Here is a 13,330-nt window from a genome sequence, read left to right on the forward strand (position 1 = left end):
GTAGGAGTCTTTGGGAGCCAATAGTCGGCTGCTGGAACAACTTCAAGAAATAGGGGTGGAGAAGGAGCAGTTGACCCAAGAACTACTGGAGGCTCGGAAGGTGGGGCTACCCACAGGGGCAGAGAAGGGAGGTGTGGAGGTAGGGATTGGCCCAGTTTTGGGGGATGGTGGGAAGTAATATGGCCAAATATATGGGAATAGGAGGAGAAAGAAAGTTGACTAGTTCTATGGTTGACTAGTTACTTGGCCAAATCTATGAGAATGTAAAGAGAAGAAAAGTGACCAGTTCCATGAGGATAGGTGAGTGACTTATTAGCCAGTTTGATGGGTATGGATGGGAGGGTGTGGACTTGGGTAGGGTCCTTGGGCATGGGAAGAAGACGGTGGGCCTTTGGTGGTGGGAGAGGAGTTTGACCGCCATCCTTTTGGGCTCCAGAGTGCTGAGAAGCGGAAGGCCATGCTGGATGAACTAGCAATGGAGACACTGCAGGAAAAGTCCCAGCACAAGGAAGAGCTAGGAGCAATCCGACTACGGCATGAGAAGGAGGTGCTAGGGGTTCGGGCTCGCTATGAGCGTGAGCTCCGAGAGCTGCACGAAGATAAGAAACGGCAAGAAGAAGAGCTCCGGGGACAAATCAAGGAGGAGAAGGTGGGTGGGTAGATGACAATGCCCTTCCTTTTCTAAGACCTGGGGACCACAGCATTGCTGGTGGACCAATGAATCGTGTGTATGAGGTATCCAGCTTCACTGTTTGCCTCCTTCCAGGCCCGAACACGGGAGCTGGAGAATCTCCAGCAGACTGTGGAGGAACTTCAAGCTCAGGTACACTCCATGGATGGAGCCAAAGGCTGGTTTGAACGGCGCTTAAAGGAAGCCGAGGTGAGCTGGTGGTACCTGGTGAGGCACAGAGGCTGGTTGGGGGACGCCCATGCCAGATCAGGGGAGTAGGAATGGTCAGGCCCTTGAACTTTCTGATGTGTCTTAGACTTGCTGGTATCCTCTCACAGTCCTCCTGGCTCAACAGAGCCCTCTGGAAGGGATCAATGTCTGGCCAGCAGATGGGGCAGAGTGCCAGGTGTGCAGGGTTACCCTGCTTTTGTGCAAATTTGAAAAGGCATCTTTGGGGGCCAGTAGGTAGCACATTGGTTAAGGCATTGACTTAACCACATGACTGACTGTGGTTCGAGTCCTGGACCCAGTGGCTTGAAACACATGCCGGGCATGTGTGCATGTGTGCCCAAGATCCTAAGAGGAGACTGGTGGAGAAGGGATTGCAGCCTGGTGATTCCCTCCTTGGGGGAGGGTGATTTCTCGCTTTCTGTCTCTCTGGCAAGCACATGAGCCCTATAGTAAATATTTCTCTCAAAAACAAAAAAAAAAAAAAAAGAAAGAAAAGAAAAGGTAACTTTTCCTCCTGAAACTATATCTGTCAGGAAATTATTGTAATACACTGATTTTATTCAAGCAAAAACTTTTATTGCCATTTTCTGGAATATTCATTACAGTACCTGAGAGGCAGTGTCATGTAGCAGTGGAGAGCAGATTGGAGCCAGTTGTTTGCCTGGTTTGAATCCTGGTGGGGCCTTTTCCTAGCTGTATGACCTGGGGCAAGTTATCTGACTTCTCTGTGGCCCTTTTTAATGATTAGTAGAAAGAGGATAACAATACTACTACTGTCTAGATATGATTGGGAGGATTATAGAAATTGAGACCAATAGGGCTGGTTCTGTGGTCTAGTGGTTAAGGGAGCTGGATCCCATATAGTTGACCACATGGTTCAAGTCCTCAACCTGGCGGCTTGAGAAACATACTGGGCCCCTATACACACATGCCCCCAGTCCCAACAGGATGGAAAAATAGAGAAGTGAGTGTAGTATGACCATGCCTCGTTGCTGGAGTGCATTCTGTCTCTGTCTCTCTCTAGTGAGCACATGTGCCCTCTGGCAATAATTTAAAAAAAGAAAATGAGTTAATATATGCAAATCTCTTCGAACATTCCTGGCACATAGTAAGTGCTGAGTTAGAATTTGTCGTAGAAAATGTAAATGTAAACCTACATCTACGATGTGAATCATGTAGCCTTAGATGTGCCACTTCTGCGTGCTGCCTCAGGGCATGTGATGTTCCTCCAAAAGGGTCTTTTTCTAGTGGCTGTAGCCAGACCTGGGACTTGTCTTTTAGGAATCCCTGCTGCAGCAGCAACAGGAACAAGAGGAAGCCCTCAAGCAGTGTCGGGAACAGCATGCTGCTGAGCTGAAGGTGCCTTTTGCATAGGGTATTCCTCTCTCTGGACAGAAGGGGCCCTTGTAGGAAGATGAAGGCTTCCCAAACTGAGGCCTGAGCTGCCCTCTGCTTGCAGGGCAAGGAGGAGGAGCTACAGGGTGTAAGGGATCAGCTTCTTCAGGCCCAGGAGGAGCGAGACAACCATCTGAAGACCATCAGCAGTCTGAAGCAGGTCAGCAGGTCCTCTGTAGCCCCAGTGTGCGATGGTAGGATAAGGGAAGGGGGTTGCTGCAGGCCACCCTTCAGGCAGCCACCAGCTGTACTTTCTCTACCTACAGGAGGTGAAGGACACGGTGGATGGGCAGCGGATCCTGGAGAAGAAGGGTAGTGCTGCGGTGAGATGGAAGGGGCCCAAGACAACCTCCTCCCGGCCTGTAGCCCTCCAGCTGTGGACCCACTGGGTCTCAGCCCTCATCCTCCATTGTCCCCTCATAGCTCAAGGACCTCAAGCGGCAGCTGCACCTGGAGCGGAAGCGGGCAGACAAGCTGCAGGAGCAGCTGCTGGACATCCTCACCAACAGTAAGAGCCGCTCAGGTGAGAGGGGCCAGGGTGGACATGGTAGGCAAAGGAGCAGGGCAGGCAGAGCTTGGGCCTCTTGCACCTCCCTTGACTATGCTCCCCTGCCTCTCTGTCCCTCTTGAATGTATCTATATTTTACTTTTTCTATCTCTGAGTTTTTCTCTTCTGTTTCTGTCTCCTTTTTCCTTTCTCTTCTCAGTTTGTCTTTCTGCCTCTGTCTCATTTTTAAAAATAATTATTTTGTCTCTATTATTTTTTAACTTGACCAGAGAGAGAGAGAGAGAGGGAAGGTGAGAAAGCAAGCCGCCAGGCCTAGGATTCAAACCACGGTCAGCATTTGGGAATCCAGCACCCAACCACCTTGCTACCTGCCAACCTCTGCCTCTGTCTCATTTTTGTTCTCTCTCTTCTGTGTTTGCCTTTATCTTCCTGATTGCTTTCTCTAGCTCTCTTTTTCTCCTCCCCCCTTTTCTTCTCTCTGTCCCTTTATCTTTTTGTATCTCTTTATTCTCCTCTCTTTCTATCTCTGTCTTCTATGTCTCTGTCTCCCTATCATCCCTATATACATATTTCCATACCTCATGTCGTGTTGGTAAGCTTAATGTATCCCTTCTCTGGGACCAGCAGTTGGTGTAATGGCTATGTTGCTGGACTCCCATGTAGTCGAGCATGGTTTGAGTCCCAGACCTGGTGGGACTCACAGTGAGCCCATATACGTGCATGCCCAAGATCCCGAGAGGAGAATGGAGGAGAAAGGATTGTGGCATGGCCTTCCCCCATGGAAGTTGATTTCTCGCTTTCTGTCTCTCTGTCTTTCTGGTGAGCACACAAGCCCTATAGCAAAAACCTCACCCCCCCCACAACACAAGCCCTATAGCAAAAACCTCCCCCCCCCCACAAAAATGTATCTCTTATCTTATTCTATAACTCTCCATGCTCAAGTTTAATTTAAGGCCCATGAAACCCCCTGAGCCTCTTCTCTGCAAGAACTCCCAGGTGAGCTAAAGAGAGAGACTTCCACACAGGCAGCAGCACTGCAGTGTTTCTGTTCTACAGCCAATCTTGTCCATAGTATTTCTGCCACTTTAAAGCAGAGGAGACATACACACACACACACACACACACACACACACTTACACACTTGAGTTGCTTCAGCCTATTTTTAGATGGGGATGGCCTATAAATACATTTAAATAAATAGGATGTCGTGATGGCTCTGGTGTATCTCTTAGATCACAAACTCAGAAAACTCATTCCCTCATCCCCTCACTCAGGGTATCCATGCAACCCCACTTAGCCACCCCATGCTTGTTGGAGATCTCCAAGGGTGTGGTGTTAGTAGCCTCCCTGACACCCAAAAGTGGTCACAAGAGTAGCCGCAGAGGCTCAGTGTTTTACGTGACATGGCAGACTGTCTCTCACCAAATCAATTTCTCTCTGAGGCATTCAGTCTCCTGAAATAACCTCTCTTTATTAAGGAGGAGTTTTGTTTCTGTTTTGTTACATGTTAACACAAAAATCACAGAACAGATTAGATTGTAGTTAGAGTAAATCAAGATTCAGGTGCATGGTTATGAGTCTGTCTCTATTTTTGTTCACTCTGTCTCTGCTCTGACTTGTGTATTTCTCCAGGGTCTCTGTCTCTGCCATCTGCTCTGGCTTTCTGTCTCTCTGGGCCCCTGTGCCCTCTCTAGTTGTCTGTCCTCCTTTCTCTGCATCCTGAGTCTGGGCATGTATGCCATTCAAGGCACATATGTATCCACATCACCCCTTCCTCCTGGCCTCTTTTTTTCTCTTGCGCTGAATGTGTTTGCCTAGAGAGGCAGCTCCTTTTTCAGTTTCTGCCCTTTCCTGTCTTTCTGTCTGCTTCTGCCTTTCTTTATGCCCAAGTGTCTCTTGGCCTCTTTCAGCTCTGTTGAATCTATTTCTGCCTCTTCCTGCTGGTTGCTGCCCTGGGACCTGGGGAGATTGGGGCTCAGGTTTCTCTTCCCTCCGCTGCCCAGGCCTTGAGGAGCTGGTTCTTTCAGAGATGAACTCACCAAGCCGGACGCAGACAGGGGACAGCAGTAGCATCTCTTCCTTCAGCTATCGGGAGATCTTGCGAGAAAAGGAGAGTTCAGCTGTTCCAGCTAGGGTAAGCAGCAAGGAAGAGCCTGGAGCCCCAGCTTTCTACTTTGAAAATCTGGGACTCCCGCCTTTTTTATCCTCACTCATAATTATCACCTGTTCTGGGCTGGGCACACACATCTTGTCAGTGTCCCCCTAAGCTCACCAACTTGAATTCAGATTGCTTTCATGGGGGTGGGCCACTCTCAGACACTCTTTGTCTTTGTCTATGGGCTAATTCCACCTTTCCTGGTACCATACAGTAATATAGTATAACTTATAGCAGATGTACCATGGATGTCCCTTTTTCCAAGTTCCAGTAATTACTTGTTACTGCCAACTGTCATATCAACTTGTTTGCTAGCCACTTTTCATTAAAAATGTGATTCATGTGATTTGGGGCCAGCAGGTGATGCAGAGTTAAGGTGGTTGGATCCAGCATGACTGACTGTGAATTTCAAGTCCTGAACCTGGTGGCTTGAAAAACATGCCCTATAGCAAAAGCTAAACAAATAAACAAACAAACAAAAAACAAAAAAAAAAAAAAAGTTTTTTCTTTTATTTAAAAATAGTTTTATTTATCATTATTATTATTTTTTAAAATTTTATACGAGTACTCACCAGAGAGAGAGAGAGAGGGAAAATAAGAAAGCAAGCCACAGGTCCTGGACTTGAACTGCAGTCAGTCATGTGGGAGTCTACCACCCCAAACACCATGCTATCTTCTGGCCCCTCTTATTATTTTTTTTTTAAGTTTGCTATAAGGGTACATGCACTCGCCAGAGAGAGATGGAGAGAAAGAGAGAGGGAGTGAGAAATCATCTTTTAGTGGGAATGGCCATGCTGCCACAATCACTTCTCCTCCATTCGCCTCTTGGGATTTTGGATACACTTGAATGTACATGTGCCCTGCATGTTTTTCTTTCTTTCTTCCTTTCTTTTTTTTAATAGGGTGGATGGGGGAGAGAAAGGGGCAAGATTTTTTTCTTTTATTTATTCATTCATTCATTTTTTAATTTGACCAGAGACAGACAGAGGTTGAGAGTGAGAGAGAGAGGAAGTGAGAAAGCAAGCCACCAGATTCAGGACTCGAACCCTGATCAGCCATGTGGGAGTGTCCAGCGCCTTAACCACCACACCACCTGCTGGTCCCCCTGCATGTTTTTCAAGCTATTGGGTCCAGGACTCAAACCATGCAGTTGGTCATATAGGACCCAACCAATTTAACCTCCATGCTACCTGCCAGCCCTAACATTTTTGTTTTTGTTTTAATTTGCTATAGGGAACATGTGCTCGCTGGAGAGAGAGAGGGAAAGTGAGAAATCACCCCCCAAGGGGATAGCCATGTCACCTCCTCCATTCTCCTCTTGGGATTTTGACCACACATGCACATGTGCCTACTGTGTTTATCAAGCCACGAGGACCCAGATTTAAACAGTACAGTTGGTGATATGGGATTCAGTCACCTCAACCACTATGCCACCTAGCTAGCCCCCATGTGTTTTTTTTTTTAATCTCTAAGTGATATGTGTACATTGTATAAGAATTATGTAAAAACAACAAAGTTTAAAACAAATTTTTTAAATATCCAAAAACAAATTTTCATCATCTAGAGACTGCTATTACAAATTCTTAGTTCATACCCTTCCAGATCTTTGTCTTTTTAAAACATAAATGAAGGGACCTGCAGATGGCGTATTGGTTATGTAGACTCCCATGTAGTCAACCGCAATTTGAGTCCTGGACCCAGAGACTTAAAACTCACGCCAGGCATGTGTGTGTACCTGCCCAAAATCCCGAGAGGAGACTGGAGGAGAAAGAATTGTGGCATGGCCATCCCCTTGGGTGGGGTGGGGGTGATCTGTCACTTTCTGTCTGTCTCTCTGGTGAACGCACATGCCCTATAGCAAAAAAAATCTCTAAAATAATTTTTAAAATAAAATAAATAAATAAAATGTAAGTGAGATCACGAGCAACTCATTTCTACTCACCTGATTTCTCTAACTTCCCAATTGATAAATTTTCATCTCATTGACTTGTTTGACCTTAATCAGACATTTCTTATTGGACCCAGATATCTTTTATTGGTGGTTTTATGAAGACCAGTATTTTGTTTCAGAGCTCATGTCCCTTTAAGTCTCTTTAATCTAGTACGTCCCTTTTCCCCTGACCCCATATTGTTGAAGAGACCTGCCCTGCCCAGTTGAACTGCAAGAAGTGTCCTGCCTTTTGGATATGTCCTCTGGCCTCCTAATGGTATCATTTAGCTTGCTCCCCTCTCCTAGTTTTTCTGTCAACTGGAAGGTAGATCTCATTTGCTGTGGGGTCTCCCTTTTAATCCCTTCTTCTCCTTCTAAGCCCCTGATCCTGTCCTGGTGGGAGCCTGGAGTCAGCCTCTCCCCTCTTTCCTACAGTCCTTATCCAGCAGCCCTCAGGCCCAGCCCCCTCGGCCAGCAGAGCTGTCAGATGAGGAAGTAGCTGAGCTCTTTCAGCGGCTGGCAGAGACACAGCAAGAGAAATGGATGCTGGAGGAGAAGGTGCTGTCTATGAGCCTGCTAATCCTCGCTTGAAGTGCCCTTGATGGAAGGGTGGGATCTGGCTGAGCCTGTCCTCATGTGTGAGCATGTGCATGCTGTGAAGGGGTCTGAAGTGGGCTGGGCCGCCTTGCAGGTGAAGCACCTGGAGGTAAGCAGTGCCTCCATGGCGGAGGACCTCTGCCGCAAGAGTGCCATCATTGAGACCTACGTCATGGATAGCCGCATTGGTCAGTGCCCCCTCCCTGGCCCTCATCCAGGTCCAGCTTTCTTGGCCCCTCCCTCTCTATTGCCTTGGGTTGTGGCTTCTTTTCTTTCTTCCTGGGCCTCAGTGAAGCCACCAGCAAATCCCGGACCTGGGGAGGGGAGAACGGGGAAGCTGTCTTTTTTTTCTCACTTCCTCCCTCCTCTCTCTGTCTCTCATCTCTGCACTCTTCCACTACCCAGTGTATCTCTCTGTCCTTCTCTTTCCCCTTTATTCTCCTTTGTCTGAGTTTTTTCTTTATCTCCCTTCTCTCTCCTCCCTTTCTCTTTTTTCTGCCTCCTTCATATCTTGTTCTATCTATATGGTTCTATCTCTAAATGTTCCTTATTTATGTCTGTTCCTTATCTGGACCCTTTTAGGGTCCTTACCTCTGCCTCTCCCTCCTCCTGTTCCTCTCCTTTCTTCTCTCCCTCCTATCTCCCACCTTTTTCCTCTTTCCTCTCCTTCCCGTCTTTATTTCCTTTGCTCTTTTCTTTCAAACCTCTCTTGCTCCCAGATTTTCCCTCATTACTCAGAATAATACCAACTGACACATGCTGAGTTCACTGTGTGCTCTGTGCTTCACAAGCTCAGGTGCATTTTTCTAGTTCCATGAATTAGTTATCCCCATTTCTTAGGACCACAAAGCCTGTAAGTGACAGAGTGGGTTTTACTTGTCAAGAGCCTATACCCCCTATGTAGTAGAATGACATGGCTTCGCACCCTCTCTGCCTACCCCATGCCTGTCATTTCCCTCTTTTCTTTGGCTCTGCCAACGGGTTGGTTCTCAGTGTGGGCCCTTGCAGATGTGTCTGTGGCAGCAGGCCACACAGACCGCAGCGGACTGGGCAGCGTCTTGAGAGACCTAGTGAAGCCAGGTGACGAGAACCTTCGGGAGATGAACAAGAAGCTGCAGAACATGTTGGAGGAGCAGCTCACCAAGAATATGCACTTGCACAAGGCAAGTGTGGGCTCCCAGTCTACCCAGCTATCTATCCAGCCATCTGCCTGCCCAGCCATACAGCCCCTGGGTCATCTGCCAGTCCCCTATCTACTCATCTAGCCCCTGAGCTCCCCATTCATCAGCTGCCCCTTCATGCTCTTATTTGCCACCCTCTGATTAACTTACCATTTTTGTCCTTCCCTCTTCCATCTGCCCTTCCATCCACCTATTTATCCATTTCATTCACACATACATTCACCCATATCCATCTACCTACCCCACTAGTTACCCATCTAATCATCTTCCCATGTCTTTCCACCCACTTCCTGACATTCTCATCAATCATCCCTTGTCCTATCTTTCACCCCACGCAGCAGTGACTTCCCTGCTGACCTCTTGTCCTACCTCTGTCCTCTGGACAGTTCATTTTCCTACCATAGACCCCACACACATCCACTCACACACCTATTTGCCCAACCTACCACCCACATATTTCCCCTATCTCTCGGGGAATCAGAAAAGAATCAGACCTAGCTCCTGCCTTTGAGAGAAGCAAGCTCACATTTAGTGGAACATATGGAGGTGAGGGGGGTGGTTATATTTATTCTTCTGTAGCACCATGCCCCAGCAGGTGCCCATTTCCCTCCCCTGGAGCTCCAGAGGATGGGTGCATCTTTTTTTTTTTTTTTTTGAGAGGTTTTCACTATAGGGCGCATGCGCTCGCCAGACAGAGAGAGAGACAGAAAGCGAGAAATCACCCCCAGGGGGGATGGTCATGCCACAATCCCTTCTCCATTCTTCTCTCGGGATCTTGGGCACGCACCCACACGCACCCAGCGTGAGTTTTAAGCCACCGGGTCCGGGACGCAAACTGCAGTCGACTACATGGGAGTTCAGCGACATAGCCATTACGCTAACTGCTGGTTCCCAAGGATGGGTGCATCTTTTTTTTTTTTTTTTTGAGAGGTTTTCACTATAGGGCGCATGCGCTCGCCAGACAGAGAGAGAGACAGAAAGCGAGAAATCACCCCCAGGGGGGATGGTCATGCCACAATCCCTTCTCCATTCTTCTCTCGGGATCTTGGGCACGCACCCACACGCACCCAGCGTGAGTTTTAAGCCACCGGGTCCGGGACGCAAACTGCAGTCGACTACATGGGAGTTCAGCGACATAGCCATTACGCTAACTGCTGGTTCCCAAGGATGGGTGCATCTTTTTTTTTTTTTTTTTGAGAGGTTTTCACTATAGGGCGCATGCGCTCGCCAGACAGAGAGAGAGACAGAAAGCGAGAAATCACCCCCAGGGGGGATGGTCATGCCACAATCCCTTCTCCATTCTTCTCTCGGGATCTTGGGCACGCACCCACACGCACCCAGCGTGAGTTTTAAGCCACCGGGTCCGGGACGCAAACTGCAGTCGACTACATGGGAGTTCAGCGACATAGCCATTACGCTAACTGCTGGTTCCCAAGGATGGGTGCATCTTTTTTTTTTTTTTTTTGAGAGGTTTTCACTATAGGGCGCATGCGCTCGCCAGACAGAGAGAGAGACAGAAAGCGAGAAATCACCCCCAGGGGGGATGGTCATGCCACAATCCCTTCTCCATTCTTCTCTCGGGATCTTGGGCACGCACCCACACGCACCCAGCGTGAGTTTTAAGCCACCGGGTCCGGGACGCAAACTGCAGTCGACTACATGGGAGTTCAGCGACATAGCCATTACGCTAACTGCTGGTTCCCAAGGATGGGTGCATCTTTTTTTTTTTTTTTTTGAGAGGTTTTCACTATAGGGCGCATGCGCTCGCCAGACAGAGAGAGAGACAGAAAGCGAGAAATCACCCCCAGGGGGGATGGTCATGCCACAATCCCTTCTCCATTCTTCTCTCGGGATCTTGGGCACGCACCCACACGCACCCAGCGTGAGTTTTAAGCCACCGGGTCCGGGACGCAAACTGCAGTCGACTACATGGGAGTTCAGCGACATAGCCATTACGCTAACTGCTGGTTCCCAAGGATGGGTGCATCTTTGTAACTTTGCCAAGCGCAGCCACTGCTGGGGGCTCTTTATGTTTAAGTGCTGCCCTATCCCAAGCCAGACACAGCTGGGCATTGATTAATGGGGTTAGAAGGAAATCACAGGTGACACACCAGGTTTGGAGAGGGAGCTTCCCCTGTCACCTTCTCTGGCCCTGATGGTTCATTTGTTCTTTAGGACATGGAAGTTCTGTCCCAGGAAATTGTGCGGCTCAGCAAGGAGTGCGTAGGATCTCCTGACCCAGACCTGGAGCCTGGAGAAGCCAGCTAAAGACCTGCAGGCTGCACCTACTCCTTCCCCTTCCCACCCTCTTCCCCCAAGACACCATGCCATTCCCTTGGGCTGTGGTGGGAAAATAGGGGCCTGGCTCCAAAGGAGACTGGACATTAAAGGGGCTGGAGACGAAGGCTGGTGTTAATGACCCTGTCTTAGGGCAGAGGCCCCCGGAGAGGGGGGATCCTGAAGGAGGGGGCAGGGATTTCTCTCTGCTCCCAGGGATTTCTGCCTTCATTTCTGCATGAGCTCTCCTTCCCAGAGACCAACTCTTTTTAATTTAATTTTATTTTTTAACTTATGTCTGGGAGCCTGGCTACTTTGCATTTGGAATTGGGGATGTTGGGTGGGGGCATGGTCCATGTTCAGCATTCTAACGTGTGTGTGTGTGTGTGCGTATGTGTGTGTGCGTGTGTGTGTGTGTGTGTAAAGGCTGTGCAGCCAAAATACCATCTGGCCACATGGGCCCACCCACTGACTGTTTGGTCTCATTCTTTCTAACCAGGAGGGATGTGGTGGAGGTGGGGAGGTCATAACCACTGGAATAGGGAGGGAAGTCTCTGGCTGCAAGTTTACTTTTATTCCCTCATCCTCACCCTCACCCAGCCTGTCAACATTTACTGCTGACCAACCCATTAAACTGAGTGGAGCAAAAATATCTGTAGATGTAGATATGGGTGGATGTGTATGGGGTTGTGGGTGTAGATGAGTGGACAGATGGGAGGATGGATAAGTGGTTGGATGAATTAATAAGTGCAAAGTTGTGTGAATCAGTGATGGATAGGTTCAAAAATAAATGGACAGGCAGGTAAGTGGATAGATGATAAGATGAATAAATGGATGAAAAGATGGGTAGCTATGAGGAAGAATAGTGTGAAGAAGAAAATGAGCAAATGGACGATTTGTGAATTGGGTGGGTGGATTTATACATAGATTGGAAGTAAATGGATGGATGGATAGGAGAATGGATGGGCTAATGAATGGGAAGGGTAAAGAGGGTGAATAAGTGTTGGGTGGAGCTATGGGTAGATGGACAGATAGATGGGTAGAGAGAGGATGGATATATATGGCTAGGTTGGTGAATGGGGTGACCATACAAATGGATGAGTAGTGGCAGGGTTAATGACTAAATGCATAGTGAGTGTGGAGGGATGGGTAGAGTAATTGCCTAGGTGGGAGCATGGAAGGATGGATGGAAAAATGGACAAATCAGGAGTGTGCTAAGTAAGGAAATGGAGAATCACATGGGCAGGTGAATTGATTGAAGGGCTAGACTTGGCCCTGAATCACTGTGCCCCATCACTACAGGGCTTTAATTACTTAGGGTTAGGTAGCTCTAGTGCACCGTTCGGCCGTATCATCTTTTTTCACATGCCTTTATTTAATGTTCCTAATGACACTATTGAGTTGGGATAACTCCATCTGACAACTGAGGAAACAAAAGTCACTTGCTCAAGGACATAGCAAGTTTGGCAAAGCTGGGGTCTGAACACATCCATGCCCACCAGAGGTATTCCATACTCCGAGCTCCTGCCATCCAGGAGCAGAGCCCTGTAGGGGAGGAGGTGGGGCTTGAAGCATCTGGATGTGGACAGATACGGGAGACTGTCCTCTGAGTGGGGCCTGCCTGGAATGGACCTGGATTGTCCCTGTCTGCGCACCCCCTTCATTTCACGTCCCCAAACAGGAAAACGTGTGCTCCAGTTACACAGCTGAAGTCTTAGCACCATGTCCTCTCCCAGGGGCAGCTTTGGAGGCCTGGACATCTAGAGAAACATCCCACCAATTAACTCCCCCCCATCTTTGCTGCTTCTGCCCTTCCACAGCCTGGGGGCAGGGAGGGGACACAGCGCTGCATCATTCCCCGTGGCACTCGCTCTGGGGCCATTAACAGACGCCTCCCCATCGATCCGGATCTGCTAAGTGCTGCTGATTCAGGCGGGTGGGGGTGGGGGCCCCTGGGGGCAGAGAGGGTAGGAGCTGGGCAGGAAGAGGGGGGAGTTGAGGAAGGAGGTGGGGAGAACTGGCAAAGCTCCCTGCCACCCCCATTTTCCAGATGACGCGACTGAGGCCCAACCAGCTTTGTAGGAGGCGGAGTCTCCCCAGGGTCCCTCTCAGGCTGTCCTAGGGGAGGGGGCTCTGGGAGCCACCCCCAGCCCCACCGCTGTTGCTGTTGCTGCAGTGGGGACACAGGTGAGGACGGCCCTGTGGGGAGGGGGAGAGGATCACCAATAGCGCTGTCCTTTTCCTTCCCTGGTCCAACCCCCATGCTCTAGCCCATCCTGGGACAGTCCCCAGGGGTCCCGTTGGATCTTGTCCTTCCAGAGCCTCCTTCCAGGGACCCAGCCCCCTCTCCCTGCCTGTGCCGTCTTCCTTCCTAGGCCCGGCTGTG

At 49.1% G+C, this 13,330-nt stretch overlaps 1 protein-coding gene across 4 annotated transcripts in view; it reads left to right on the plus strand.

Moving 5' to 3' along the window:
• Positions 1–11,596, plus strand: part of GRIPAP1 (GRIP1 associated protein 1) — a 27,110-nt gene extending 15,514 nt beyond the window's left edge. For all 4 annotated transcript variants that reach the window (XM_027766324.1, XM_027766325.1, XM_006163512.3 and 1 more), the window contains 12 exons: positions 21–100; positions 437–649; positions 767–880; positions 2,183–2,260; positions 2,361–2,456; positions 2,563–2,619; positions 2,720–2,819; positions 4,808–4,938; positions 7,325–7,447; positions 7,581–7,674; positions 8,495–8,649; positions 10,843–11,596. In XM_027766324.1, the coding sequence (XP_027622125.1) occupies positions 21–100; positions 437–649; positions 767–880; positions 2,183–2,260; positions 2,361–2,456; positions 2,563–2,619; positions 2,720–2,819; positions 4,808–4,938; positions 7,325–7,447; positions 7,581–7,674; positions 8,495–8,649; positions 10,843–10,935 (1,334 nt within the window). In that variant the 3' untranslated portion in view covers positions 10,936–11,596. The remainder of the gene's footprint in view (positions 1–20; positions 101–436; positions 650–766; positions 881–2,182; positions 2,261–2,360; positions 2,457–2,562; positions 2,620–2,719; positions 2,820–4,807; positions 4,939–7,324; positions 7,448–7,580; positions 7,675–8,494; positions 8,650–10,842) is intronic.
• Positions 11,597–13,330: the final 1,734 nt, after the last annotated feature.

The sequence above is a fragment of the Tupaia chinensis genome, unplaced genomic scaffold, assembly GCF_000334495.1.
Source record: "Tupaia chinensis unplaced genomic scaffold, TupChi_1.0 Scaffold142384_1, whole genome shotgun sequence".
Classification (NCBI taxonomy): domain Eukaryota; kingdom Metazoa; phylum Chordata; class Mammalia; order Scandentia; family Tupaiidae; genus Tupaia; species Tupaia belangeri.